This window comes from Thunnus thynnus, chromosome 22 (genome assembly GCF_963924715.1).
Source record: "Thunnus thynnus chromosome 22, fThuThy2.1, whole genome shotgun sequence".
NCBI lineage: Eukaryota > Metazoa > Chordata > Actinopteri > Scombriformes > Scombridae > Thunnus > Thunnus thynnus.
In genome coordinates this window covers 1,870,385-1,884,365 of record NC_089538.1, presented here as the reverse complement: position 1 = coordinate 1,884,365, position 13,981 = coordinate 1,870,385, and the positions used below count along the sequence as shown (strand labels likewise).

Here is a 13,981-nt window from a genome sequence, read left to right as displayed (position 1 = left end):
AAACATGGTGTAAAATGTAATGGGCTGTTTTTTCCTCCAACATGTAAATGGATATGTTAATAATTTATTACTTTAAAAAATGGAAACTTTAACTTTAATGGTGCCATCCATTGCTTGTTTGCTGTCTTACCCAAATGCCACTTCACACTAAGCGTTAACAGCATTGTTACAGTTTCATTTTCATGTCACCCTTTGCGAGATGGGTATGGCTATGAAGTACATAAATAAACATGACACAGCTCTAACCGCCTGCCACAGTGAGACTGTTTTGGACTGACGACCAAGGATTTCACCATATTTCTCTTATGGTTGTTAAATTTACTCTGGAACATTCCTAATTCACACAGTGTGTCTGGGCCTTAAAGACAGTGAAAAATACATTTTCCAAGCTCTAACCTTGTCTCCCTGTGTTAATTATGAATGTATCCCTAATACATGCTAAATATGTGTCAAACCTTTTTTTGAGTATTTCTACATCAAAATCCCTCTTTTCTTTTCCTGTAAAACCTGAAACTATTTTTGATGACTCATCTTGAATTTGGGGGCAGTAACATCAATGTATCCACTCAAAACCACACTGATCATATAAAAACATACTTGTTAGCTAATAGGTAGCTACCAGAGCAATATCTGAGTAGGAAGTATGTGTGGATTTCAGATGGCAAAAATTTAATTTAAATTTCCAAAGAATGTGGTTAAGGGTCTAATTTATGATTTTACCCTCATCATCCACCTCCCAATCAATGTTCAATCTGTAGCTAGCCTAAGCGGTCATGTACAGCTCAGTACAAAACTAGCCTATACAAGTACTGCACATAAGTTTAATAGTTCAGCAGTCTATTATTTACAACAAAATTCTGAAATTATAATTGTTTCTGTAGATTTTGCAGTCTTTTAATATGCTTTATGAGTTGAGTAGTGAAGAGTACTGCTGTTAAAAGCTACTGATTCAGTCAGTGACAATGTTTACTCAGTAAAGTCAGTTCACTTCACAAGATTTGCTGATAAAGATTTGTGCAAACATGTACTAAACACCTCTACTGAACACAAAGACACTCTGATTTCACTTTGACTTTAACATAACATCACTGATAGATCCAGGATATGTTAGCTTAAATCATCTTAGCAAAAAGACTGGAAACGAGAGAAAACAGCTAACTGTTCTGTCCAAAGTTATCTAATGAAATTGATATTGATCTTCTCTTCTGACACATGTATAGTTCCCAAAATATCAAACTGTCCCATTCAAAATCCACTTCAAAGCCAAATTATTAAGATAAAGAAAACATAAATCAACCTGTAGCAGCTGTTTTGCAAAGAAGCAGTTATGAGCATGTTGTTTCAAGTTTGGACTGTTGACATACCAGGGTCGAGCTTGACAATCTTGATAGCTGCCAGTTCAGACGTCCTGATGTTACGAGCCTGGATGGGGATGAAAAAAATACAACTGATTATGTAATATGTAAATACAACCATATATATTATATTCTACTTTTTCTGTGAGGCCATTGATTATGTACAGTTAGTACAGGAAGAAGGGATATTGTATATCTCCAACCTTTAGGCTCATGTAACCTGATTTGAAGTTGTTCTTGTAAATGTAGTTTGATATTTACATGCAATTAAATGTAAAGTCAAGCTTTGGTAACACATGAAGCATACTTTATATATCATCTCCATCATTTTGGCTTTTGTGTGCCATGAATGTATTAAGGAGAACATTTTTTCTCCCTATAAACATTATTAATAAAACTGCACTTATGAAATGTTGCACCAGCCAGTGTGTTCTGCATCATTTCATGTCATATTCTGAATGGTTGGTTTGTAAAGATGGGTCATAACAACAGTCACATTGTGAGAATTTGGTCTTCAATTTCTGACACTGTCAGATTTTTGCCTCAGGCTGTCTTTGGTCACCAAATTGGTCATCATTTGATGTGTCTCACAGTGAGATCTAGGACACTGTTTTGGATTGACAACCAAAGATTTTACCATGTGTCTCTCACAATATTGTCAACTTCTGTCTCAGACAGCCCAAAATCACACAGTGTGAAGGAGAATTCACATTTGGACTAAGATAATCTTAGCCTTAAGATGCCTTTGGGAAATGGGGTCTAAATCAAGTGTTTCCAATCTTCTTCTGGATGACTGGAAACACTTGTTAGTCCTGTGCTCCCCTTGGCGCTATTGGACTGACCCTCAGATACATTACATTACCTTATGCCAGCTTTACACCAAATGACTTTTAAGCGATTTCACTGTTGCAGGGAGTTTTTCTAGTTGTGGCGTACTCGCATCATCTTGATCGTTTGGTGTAAGATGGTCATAAAACCTAGTACGAACAGTCTTAAGACAGTCTTTTTCACATCTTGATGTTCCAATAAAATCAAACATGTTTAATATTATCTGAAGTTTTAAGCCTTGGATCATGCAAATAGTGACGTTCAATGACGTGAACATTGTCAAGAACCAATACAACAATCTTCCTGTTTGGTGCTCTCTCTTTGCAAAATTATGATACATTGTCTTTAGATGTGAGAGGGTGTCAGACTTTACTCTTTTGACAGTTTTTTCAAAGTCTTCTAGTGCATGGCAGGCATTACACTGCCGCAGAGCAAAAAAAAGAGACATTTCATTGTACAGCCGGACTTCAATATAGTAGGAGCAATACACCATACATACTGTATGTATATTACACACTTTTTCTTAGTATTTCTGTGCATTGTTTGCCTTTGTTTGATAGCAACATTGTAGAGGTGGTAGGAAATGAGGGAAGAGACAGGAGGGATGACATCCAACAAAGGTCCATGGTCTGACTCCAACTGGGAAAATTGCAATCACATGGTCAGTGTGTGAAATCCCAAGGCCACTAGAACACCCTGACATACATGCATTTAAGCACCTTCACCAGACCCATTCAACTTCCTAAATCGCACAAGCAGTATCACTTTAACCAAGCCCAACTTATGTAAGATTCATAACACTACCTGCTAAATATTGCTCGGTGCCAGGGGAACACACTTCTCCTTTGTTCTGCAAAACAATGTGGTTGGGAGTCATCTATGGCAAGGTGCAAACATTATTCTTAGCCATGCAAAATGATATGTAATTGATCTAAAATGTACCTCTTTCTCAAGGAGATTGAGGTTATGCTTTAGTTTCTTGGCTCATGACACCTCCAGTCAACCCACAGAGCAGACAGGGGTGCTCATGTAACAGACATATATGTACCCATGCTGTGGTAGAATGTATTATTGTGGTTTTGAAAGCCAGACTGATGTGTCTTCACACAGCTGGTAGCAAGCCGCTCCATGCCCTAGAGAAAGCACGCCAAATTATATAAGGATATTGTGTTTTGCACAACATTGCAATAAAAAATGGTTTTGCGTTACTGAAGGCAGCACAGGACATGCTCACTGATCCCTAACAAGGAAGAGCCTCTAAGATCCATGAATGATTGGGCAACAACTCATTGCACAAGTTTAATCCAGGCTGTGAATACCAAATTTATTCGGAATGATTAAGTTCAGAGTTTATACATTTTATCGGCATGAGGATATTGGGCATCAGTTAGTAGGTTAGTTGGTAGCCAAACTGTCAGAAATTTCTTTTAGGGTGGCACACGTTCTGCACACACTTCAAGATGTCCTCCTTGTTTTACAGGACTGCATTGCAGATCACTTCAGGCTCCAGCAGGACTTCAGTATCCATACTTGTCAAACTTTTCTTTTTACTCTTGGGTGCTGCATTTCTGAATTACACATGACCACAAATGGAATGGAAAACATAGCCTTACATGACAACTCTCACAAATGCATAGTTACTAACTCACCAACACACAACAAAATGCACACTTTTAAACACACTTGCTCACGAACAAGAACTTATAATTTCAGTTTTTGTTTTATTTCTGTGCAATGACAAACATCTGGCCCTTGCCCCATGGGATTACAAGACACCGCTATTTTACAAAACATGCATCTTCTCATGAATGCGCATTTGATCATTAACGTGCACTTACTCACAAACATGCATTTATTCAGAAACACACATTTATCCACAAATGCTCACAAACGTGCATTTACAAAGATGTACTTACAAGCACACGCTTACTCACAAACTTTCTCATGAGCTTGCACTCACTCACAAATGTTGCACTTACTCATGAACATGCACTTATTCACAGATGCACATTTACAAAGATACTCTTGCTCACAAAAACGTGCTTAATCACAAATGTGCACTTACAAACACACATTTACTAGTGACAGTGCACTTACAAACATGTACTTCGTTACGTTAAGGTGGCTTATATGAAGTTGAAACAAGCAAGGAAACCAATGTGTGTGTCAAAGTAAAGATGTTTTGCAAATCAGATGTGACACACTTGTGCAAGCAACTTTCTCAAAAAAGGAGACGTTTCAGAATATACATATATTCTTGCATGAGGACCGTTGTTGTTTGATCTATCACCCACTAAATTTTCCTAACATAGTGTCTGAAGACATTAAGCAGTGTTTCCCCTAGGATGACTGCTTACAGGATAAAGTGAACTCAGCAGCCACACATTTCTCCGTTTAGCATCTTCAGATTATGCTAACCCATTGTTGCTAACTTTGGAGCTAACCCCCTTTACTTTTCCAGCAGTTGGGGAAACAACAGATGAGTTTTCTTGGTATTGAGAAGCTGCATTATTTATGAACTGTAACACTGTAGTCTATATTGTACATTTACTGCCAGATTGACAACTTACTGCTAACCTTTTCCTCTTCTCCGCTCGCATTCACCATCATTTTTCTACCACTCACTCTCTCACTCAACCACTCACTCGCTACGCACACGCATTACACACTGCCCTATTCCTTAAAAGGAGCTGCGCTACAAAGAGTTTCCCAGGCAACGACACAGAGGTTAACTCACGATACAGCGCTGCACAGACTCCCAAACACTACTGATTTAATGAATGGGTATTTGGCGTTATTTTTGGCATTAAAAAAATATTTTTCTTGGCCTGGCGGGGGTTCTCGTTGGCCTGGCAGCCTGCCAGGACTGTACAATTATAGGGGAGACACTCTTAAACTTGGTTGGAGCTTTGCCACTTGCCTGATTCATCAAGATAACAATACCTGGGCAAATATCCAACAGCTCAGTATGCTATCTTGATGATGAAAGATGTATAATTAGTTTAGCCTGCTATCTCACCTTGGCTTTAACCTTATATTGATTCCACTGCATGGGCTAATAGTATCGGCAAAGAGAGTTCTCTCCTACTGGCTGTCCCAGACAAGCCCCAGGTGGGTCAAAGTCAGATAGACTGACTGCAGTATCACTGCACTATGGAATTTTCCTTTGACTGTGCGAGTAAGACTAGCTCACTGCAAGGGTAAAAAGGTCAGAGTTCACCAAACACATTAGAATTCATTATCTAAGATCCATGAAGATTCACAGAATTTCTTTTAAAAAAAGATCTAAAATGTACCTCTTTCTCAAGGAGATTGAGGTTATGCTTTAGTTTCTTGGCTCATGACACCTCCAGTCAACCCACAGAGCAGACAGGAGTGCTCATGTAACAAACATCATATATGCACCCATGCCGTGGTAGAGTGTACTATTGTGGTTTTGAAAGCTAGATTGATGTGCCTTCACACAGCTGATAGTAAGCTGCTCTATGCCACAGAGAAGGTACACCAAATTATATAAGCATATTGTGTTTTGCACAACATTACAATAAGAAACGGTTTTGCATTACTGAACGCAGCACCCACACAGGACATGCTCACTGATGCCTAACAAGGACCAGCCTCTAAGATGCATGAATGATTGGGCACATAGCAAAAATTTAAGACAAGATAGAAAGAGAGAGAGAGAGAAATAGACAGAGAGAGAGAGAGATGTACTGTAGTGATTAGTGCTGGGAAGTTCAAGTTTTTGAGTTGTCTCAGTACACTCAAGTCCGAACTTCTAAATGTATTGAGTATTTCCAGTTTTCTGGTACTGGATGTTGCGCACCTCTCAGGCCACTATAATAAAGGACACTCAAGTTTATGGGTTTATATGTACTAAACGGCCATAGCGCAGCAGTGAGGCAAGTGCATACAGCTATGGTAATACCCAAGGGACAAACATGTGTCAGTTAGTCACGTCCTGCACTGCTTAAAGCAGCTAAATGTCGTCACACAGCACTCAAGTTTATAACCACAGCTTAAGGTTGTAATGCTTCTATTTTTTTATCATTGGCAGCTTGTCTGGTAAAATAAAACAAAACATCATATTTGTTAGTGTCAGACTTTAGAGTGCGGGTATATGGCTACTTCCTGGAGACAGTACATATCAGTACAGACCTGATATGTATCAAACCCACATGGCACTTTAGATTCATTCGTTCATTTTGATAAACAATTTCTTTTCTATGAAATATCCAACTAGCTTATCATGTAAACATACCGAAAACCAGCAAACAAGCTCCTAAAAATACAATAACAATGTTCCATAATGGATATTAACCTCACAATTTTTTAAGTATTGAATATTTCAGTCAAAACACAAGTGAAAGTAAAACTGGTCCAGGTGCAATCCTAACCAGTCCAGGATAAAACTGTGACCAAAGTTTTCTCACAATAACAGGGAAAAAGTGATGCTGGATGTTGTTTCAAGGCAGTCATACTATGTTTTTAACATCCTCGATTCTTCCTGGGAACATCAGTCATGCCATTCACTGACTGCACTGACGTCAGACGGACTGCTTTTTCAGTCTGGGCATCCACAACAAATGAAACAGCCACCAATGGGATAAGCAGGTCGCCTCAACACAACCTGTGGCTTAGCTGTGTTCACTTCCTGTTTTCTTTCCTGTTCTACCACAGGGCTTCCTGTGACTACAGTGATAGTAACGTCTGAGATGGTTTTTACACAGCAAAGGCTGAAATAACAGCCTGTCAGTGTTACGTACAGTGTGGCGGGTGGGAAGTAAAAGGTGGCTTCACAGGACTTTGATCAGACACCCAAATGGCCTCTGATCCAGAAATGCTGTACAGTCTCAGGCTAAACTATTAACAACCCCATTTCCTTCTGAATGCAGATAAAAAGCATGGCGTGTGCTCTACATAGATTTAAACCAATCAGACAAATTTTAAATCAGCCATAATTGATTTCTTGACTACTAGAACAAGCTGTAAACACAGCTTTGGCATATTATCATCTCATAAAGTTGTTATGGAGAATGTGTTAGCCAACAGTTTTATTTACATATCCAGCAGAAATGGAGCAGCAGCATTCATTTGGTGTCATGTTTCTGGATTTAAATCCAACATTCACTCTCACTTTACTCAGTCATTTGATCCATTGTTGATGCAAAATTTTGGATCAGAGCAGCTTTACGGTCTGAGACAAAAGCCCAGTGCTGTACTACATACTGGAGCTGTAAAGCATACACTATGTACTAATACTGGAGGTGCACTGTTTGACTGTTTGTTCTCTAAGATGTTCCTATAGCTAAAACTCTATCCACAGTTTCTTCTAGATATGAACAGCTCCTTTATTTCTGTTAGTGATAGTGATAGACAACAGTGTTCAGTAACACCACTCTCAAAAATGAAGCAATCTCTGTCGCAATGCTGGTATTTATTACGGCATTTACCAATTTGCCAGTGTGCACTATGTTCGCACAACATGATTAGAACTAGTATCGTATGCATGCTGGACAAAGTGCAAATCAAATATGTGGTCAATCGGGAGATCAGTAAACCATTCTCACTACTTTAAAAGTGCAACATTGAACAGAACTTCCCTAAAATCACACAAGCAGCCTCATCAGCTTCATTAAAATCTTTATCAGGACACTTCAAACATAGTTCTGGTCAATACTTTAGTTACTATTCTAAATTACTGCACATGGTATAACCAACTACTGATGCCTCATGCTGTCACATATGAGATGCCACATTACCACTGGTGAAACTAACCTAACCATGGGTTAAACTCACTGCAAACATAACCAACGCCTGTTTACACACAGTCGGATTTTTTAGTCATGCGGAACTGCACAGACTTGCCAAATGTGGCCAATCACTTGCATGGAGACATTTGTGTCATTCACATTATCATTCACATATCTATGTATCACCTGGGCTGGGTAATATGGCAAATATTTATAATATATTTGAGAAAGTTTTGTGGAGAAGAAAGCAGCTAAATTGAATGTGCATGTATTTGGATTTTTATTTACAGTCATTTTATACACAACACTGCGTACTACCTAGAAATGATAAGTGTAGGTTTAACTAACAGCAGCTTTATAATTGTATAATAAAATGGAATCACGAAATGTTGCTTTCCATTTCACAGTTTTAACAAAAACAAGCACACTATGCTAACATGATGACAGATAAATATGAGCTACACAGGAAATGGAATTCCACTACATGGTGCTGTGTGTGTGTGTGTGTGTGTGTGTGTGTGTGTGTGTGTGTGTGTGTGTGTGTGTGTGGGCAGACTGTTCATAACGTTGCAGTGATTTGTAGCTTCTTCCTCATAGCTGCAATCAGTTTTCATAAAATTTGGCATTGGAAACTTCTGTTAAAATTTAAATTACTATTGTTTCATGAAAGAATGTTTGATCTGTCCATATCTAATGTAATGACATTAAGTAAAGATGATGTGTCTAAATTATTCTTCTGATTAAAAAGACAATTTGGGAAAACCGTTTCAGAATAAAGGCATACATATTGAGGATTAAACACCACACATATTATCAAAGCTTAAAAATATTAAGATATTTTATAGCCATATTGTTCTGCCAAACTCCACATACTTGGCTATAATGAGTTAAGAATAATCCACAGTCTTACAAATGCCCACAACTATCTGAAAAAACTTCACTTCCGCAGCACAAAATATGCAGAGTGCAGACTTTGTAATCTACTCCCACATCTCTGAAATAATGCAGCTGGCAACTCTTCAGCTTTGATTATGGCACAAATGAGAAGAAACACAATAAGGGAAATGAGCAGCTGTTTCTTCTCACAGCTGAAATCTAAAAGAAGAATCTAAATGAGCCCCCAGTAGAACAGTACATAGGCCGGACAAAGGCACCAATCTGTCCTCAGCGTTCCTTTGACTCATGATAAACTGCTCCTGTCCGCTTCCAGTGTCATTTCATCAGAATCACAGAACAAAAGCTTTCTTTCTAGAGCCTCTAATTTCTACCAACATTAAACAGTCATACAGGAAGAGACTAATCATAGAGGGCACTGGCAGTGATCTCACTATCTACATTTACTGTTAAATCCATGTGCCAACCTCATGCTAGTCTCTGTGAAAACATGCGAATAGAAAAACCACCACAAACGACTGTCACAGACTCTTGATCTGTAAAACAGTGTACGAGAAGATATGAAACCAATCTCACACTTTATTTTCCTCAGCAGCAAGTCTGGCTGCTAGACTGCAGAGTGCTCACAGCGTTTACGGCCTGCTTTACTGTAGTCACGTAAGAAGATGAACAGAAAGCAGAATCTCTCTCAGATCCTATGAAATAACATCTGGGTGTTTTAATATGTTTTGTTAAAGTCGAAATATGTTTCAACTTTTGAGTTTATGTAGAATTTTTTCTTATTTTCGTGTGTATATATTGATGCCACTTGTGTCCCGACGTGTCAAGATCTTTGCTTGGGAAGATTCAAATAAATAGCAGCAAGTTTGCTTTCACATGACTAATCAAGTCCCTCTTGATGTTAAAGGATACATCTGTTTTCATTCTCATGTCAAGAAATCCGATAAAAAAGACTAAAAACAATGTGTTTGTCTCTCAATACTTCCTGACTTCCCTAACCTGTCTGTCCCAGCCAATCGGTTCCTCCTGAAGATGTGAATCTGTTAAAATAGCTCAGTAATATATAGTTTCATTTTTTAAAAAGCCTCAGTAATTTCCTAAAACATCTGGTCACTGTAGTTTTTAATCAAATGTTACTCAAACAGGAGGAAATAGTGCATTTGTAGGGGACTATTTTCAGTGGTGGATGAATCCACATTTGGTGTTGTAGTGAGTATTTCTGGCAGCAGGACAATGTGTGGGATTGAGTCAAAATAAACTACAGTGTTTGTGTTCATGGTGATGAAGGAACATGTCAGCCAGCGTAACCGTGTGACTCACTGATGTGTTTTTAATAGTTTGTCAGAATATCTTGACCTCTGCTACTTCAATTTAGAATAAAAAATGATTTTTTAAAACTGAAGTGATTTCTTCTCACAGCCTCTGAAGCCTGTTCATTATCCGTTTCACTGATACTGCTGTGACATCACCAGGCTGAAGTGTGAGAGCACCTGAGGACAGGAACAGTATCTAGTCGGAGCTGCAGGAGGTCATGGATCCAAACTAATTAGAGGGTTGAACATGAGCTCAGAGTAGAGTTTCCTCTCAGTAATAGCCATGGAATGAGAGTCCATTGAAAGCCCACACAGTCACATGTCCAGAGTTTTTGACCAAACCCACCAACAGCAGCGGTGGGAGGTAATAATGTGCTTTTGTCTGTTACTGTACATGATGCTGTTTCCCCCATTCAAAGCAGACATGTAGCATGTTACAGTAATACACAGATACTATAGACTACAAATATAAAAGCTGAATATTGCTCATATCAATATGTAAGCGCGTCTTTGCTTGTAGTGATGAAGACCAACTCTACACAGCTTCTTAGCCTCTTTGAGCTCTTTGTTTTGGTTTTACAGCCTCCAACTTAACTGTTATAATTGAGTCTCACCACTCTCATCAACTTAATTTAGAGCAGCAGCAGGCAGCTGTTTTCAGTGCACACTACCTGCTCAGCACCAAACAGCAGACAGACACAGTTAGAGACCAGCTGGGGAACATAGTGGAGCATTTAGCGGCTAAACAGACAGATATTGTTCTCAGGAGTTGGTGGAGAGCCAATCAGAGCCAAAAGGAGAGAGAATATTGGACTTTTATTCAGAAACACAACGTTAAAGTAATGCTAATGCTGCTCTGTACCTGCTGGATGTGTATGTAGGCATCTATAAGGTGATAATATGTTCATATGATCTTATCATCAATGATAAGAGGTTTTCCTGTCATATTTAACCATAAGACTTGAGCATTCTCACTGTTACTGCTGTACTTGTGTCAGTCACTGTAAAAAAAGAAACAAGAAAAGATGGTGCCAAAGCTCATCCTAGTGCTACAATCAGCTCCACTCCACCCTGCTGCTGTAAATTAATGAAGAAATATTATTTAAGATTTGGATTTATGAGATAAACAACTGAAGTCAAGAATAAGTAAGAAATAAAACTGGCCAATTCAAAGTTGCTCTTGTAAAAAAAGTGCAGCCTATGCTGAAAGATTATGAACACAACAGAGAAGCTGAAGTTTCTCATCCAAGAGTTTCATTTAGACAGGTGACAAATGAAAGGACAGTCTCTCCACCAGCATCATCCAAACATCCAAATGAGGGAACATATTCTAAAAGAATGCTGTTCATCCGTCCAGCAGAGTTCCATACACCTTACTAACACACTGCATTACTTTCATTGGTCAATCGTCTGTGCTGTGTGCAGCAGGAGCAGTGTCACGGCCTGTCACTGCACTGATTGAATGACGCTCCACAACATGAAATGCGGATGGGAGACGATGCACACAGCCTATAGACAAAACCACTGCAAACAACTGAAAACAGATCACTTCCTATGCAAGACGAGAAGTCTCATGGGAAAGATCTAGCAGCAACAGAGAAGACTGTAAAACAGGTTTCATCTGTTAAGACTTCAGCTATGGCGATTAGACTTAACAACTAAGTTGCAGATGAGGGGGTCGCCCTCTGCTTCTAGTCTGGCTGTAGAAAAAGAGAAGAAACAATACAAATTCTTGTGTTGCCTCTGCAGGATGCACAAGGCACCGGGGCGGGTTAACAGCACAGGATGTTTGCATCCTGACACTCAAACCATCTAGTGAATGCAAAACTTTTCTACCAAACACATGTTTGAATAAAGTGATCACCATCAACTAATGATGATTTTAATTATGATTCAACTGCTGATTATTTTCTCAATAAATCAATTATTCATGTGGGTCATAAAATGTGAGTGAAAAATCTGAAGTTGCCAGAGCCCATGGTTACTCAAACTGTCATTCGACCAAAGTCCAAAACCCAAAGATAAGCAGCTTATAATCATAGAGGAGGATGAAACCAGGAAATATTCACTTTTGGGGAAGCTGGAGGGAATTTTTTGCCATATTTGCTCCAAAAATTGCTTAAACAATTAACAAAATCATTGCTGATTCATTTTCTGCCAATTGATTAATCAACTAATCGTTGCAGCTCTGCTTACCATGATTAAATATAAATCATTACTCAGACGTGTTTGATGGTAATATTGGTAGAATAGAAGTACAGGACCAGTCAAAGGTTTGGACACACTTACTCATTCTCTTTCCTTATTTATATAGCAACATGTCATCTCATCTGGTTTATGCTTCGTGGGATCATCATTTGTTTTCAACAGGACAATGACCCAAAACATTAACACTTCTTTGATTTCTACATAATTCCATATGTGATATATCATAGTTTGGATGTCTTCAGTGTTGTTCTACAATATAGAAAATATTAAAAAATAAAGAAAAACTCTTGAATGAGTAAATGTGTCAAACTTTTGACTGGTACTGTGTGTGAATTTCTTTTGGTTATTTTTATTTATTAACTGTTGATTTTACAGAAAAATCTATATGTCACATTTAATATTGCAACATGAAATAAGCGTGTCTGTGTTGTCAACCTCTATGAGACAATATGAACCTGTGGCACAGTGATGCAACAGCCTGTCACTGCTCTGTAAAATACCTGGCTGATAATAAGGGACACAGGTTCTGTAATGGTTGAAAGGGTCTAATGACACAAGCACACACACATTTAGGATCAATTCCCTTAACAAGCCTCTATCGTTGACATGAATTATTACACTTTTAACTAGTTTTCTTGTAATGTGGCCATCATTTCGACACTATTATGTGTAATCTAGAGGAGGAAATGCAACGCAAAGCTGCATCTGTGTATAAGAATAAGATCATCTCTTCCCCATCATGTCTCAGGTCATGTGAAAGCTGTCACAGGTCGCTGTGTAGCTGATACGTGACTGACACTTCTCCAAACACAGTTTCACCTTGATGTCAGGAAGTGAAAAGCGGTGAGAGAATCTTTGTTCATGAGCTGACACGTCCTGATGGAGGCTTTTCTCTCTCTCTCTGTCTCTGCCGCGATTGAAACACCAGGAAATGTTCTCACTCACCTTGAACACATCTCCATAGGTGCCGCACCCAATCCTGTGGATTAACTGGTAGTCGTCTAAAGGGTCCAAGAATGACACCCCTATCCTGTCCATGTTTGGAGACACCTCTGGGTGCTGTGCTGTGAGCCTGGCGGGCTTTCTACTCACACATCCCAGCTGTTGTTGTCAGAGGAGAAAGCAGCAGCAGCAGCAGCAGCAGCACAACACTCTGACTGACTGACTGCTTAATGGGAACTAATTGGATCCGACTAATTGCCGGTGTATCGATCAGCCTGGTACACACAAACACACATACACATACATACACACACACACACACAACTCCGCGGTCACTGACACTGACACACCACAGCGTCTGTGAGCGAGTAGTCCCGAGTGGTGCTGCTGGAGTCAAATCACGCATGAGCAAACGCTGCACACTGTAAAAAATGTCAAGACAGCTGCTTTTACCTCTGTGTGAGACTGCTGTGATCTTCGTTTCTGCTCTTGTTCTTGTGAAATTATATTTTTCTAAATCAATATTATGTGAGAACCTGATTAGTTCAAATGTTGACTCAAAATCAAAATTATGAGGAAAATTAGTCACAAAACTATGAGAGAAGTCAAAATTAAATTTATCATAATGTTGACTTAGCAAGTTGAAGTTTTGACTCAGCTCATAATTTAGATTTACAAACTTTGGCAT

The 13,981-nt window shown here is 38.9% G+C and overlaps 1 protein-coding gene across 4 annotated transcripts in view; it reads right to left on the bottom strand.

The window, feature by feature from the left end:
* map4k2 (mitogen-activated protein kinase kinase kinase kinase 2) overlaps nt 1-13,699 on the bottom strand; it is a 46,958-nt gene extending 33,259 nt beyond the window's left edge. For all 4 annotated transcript variants that reach the window (XM_067578989.1, XM_067578991.1, XM_067578990.1 and 1 more), the window contains exons 1-2: nt 13,297-13,699; nt 1,365-1,422 (exon numbers count right to left, since the gene is read on the bottom strand). In XM_067578989.1, coding sequence (XP_067435090.1) covers nt 1,365-1,422; nt 13,297-13,389 — 151 coding nt within the window. In that variant the 5' untranslated portion in view covers nt 13,390-13,699. The remainder of the gene's footprint in view (nt 1-1,364; nt 1,423-13,296) is intronic.
* Nucleotides 13,700-13,981: the final 282 nt, after the last annotated feature.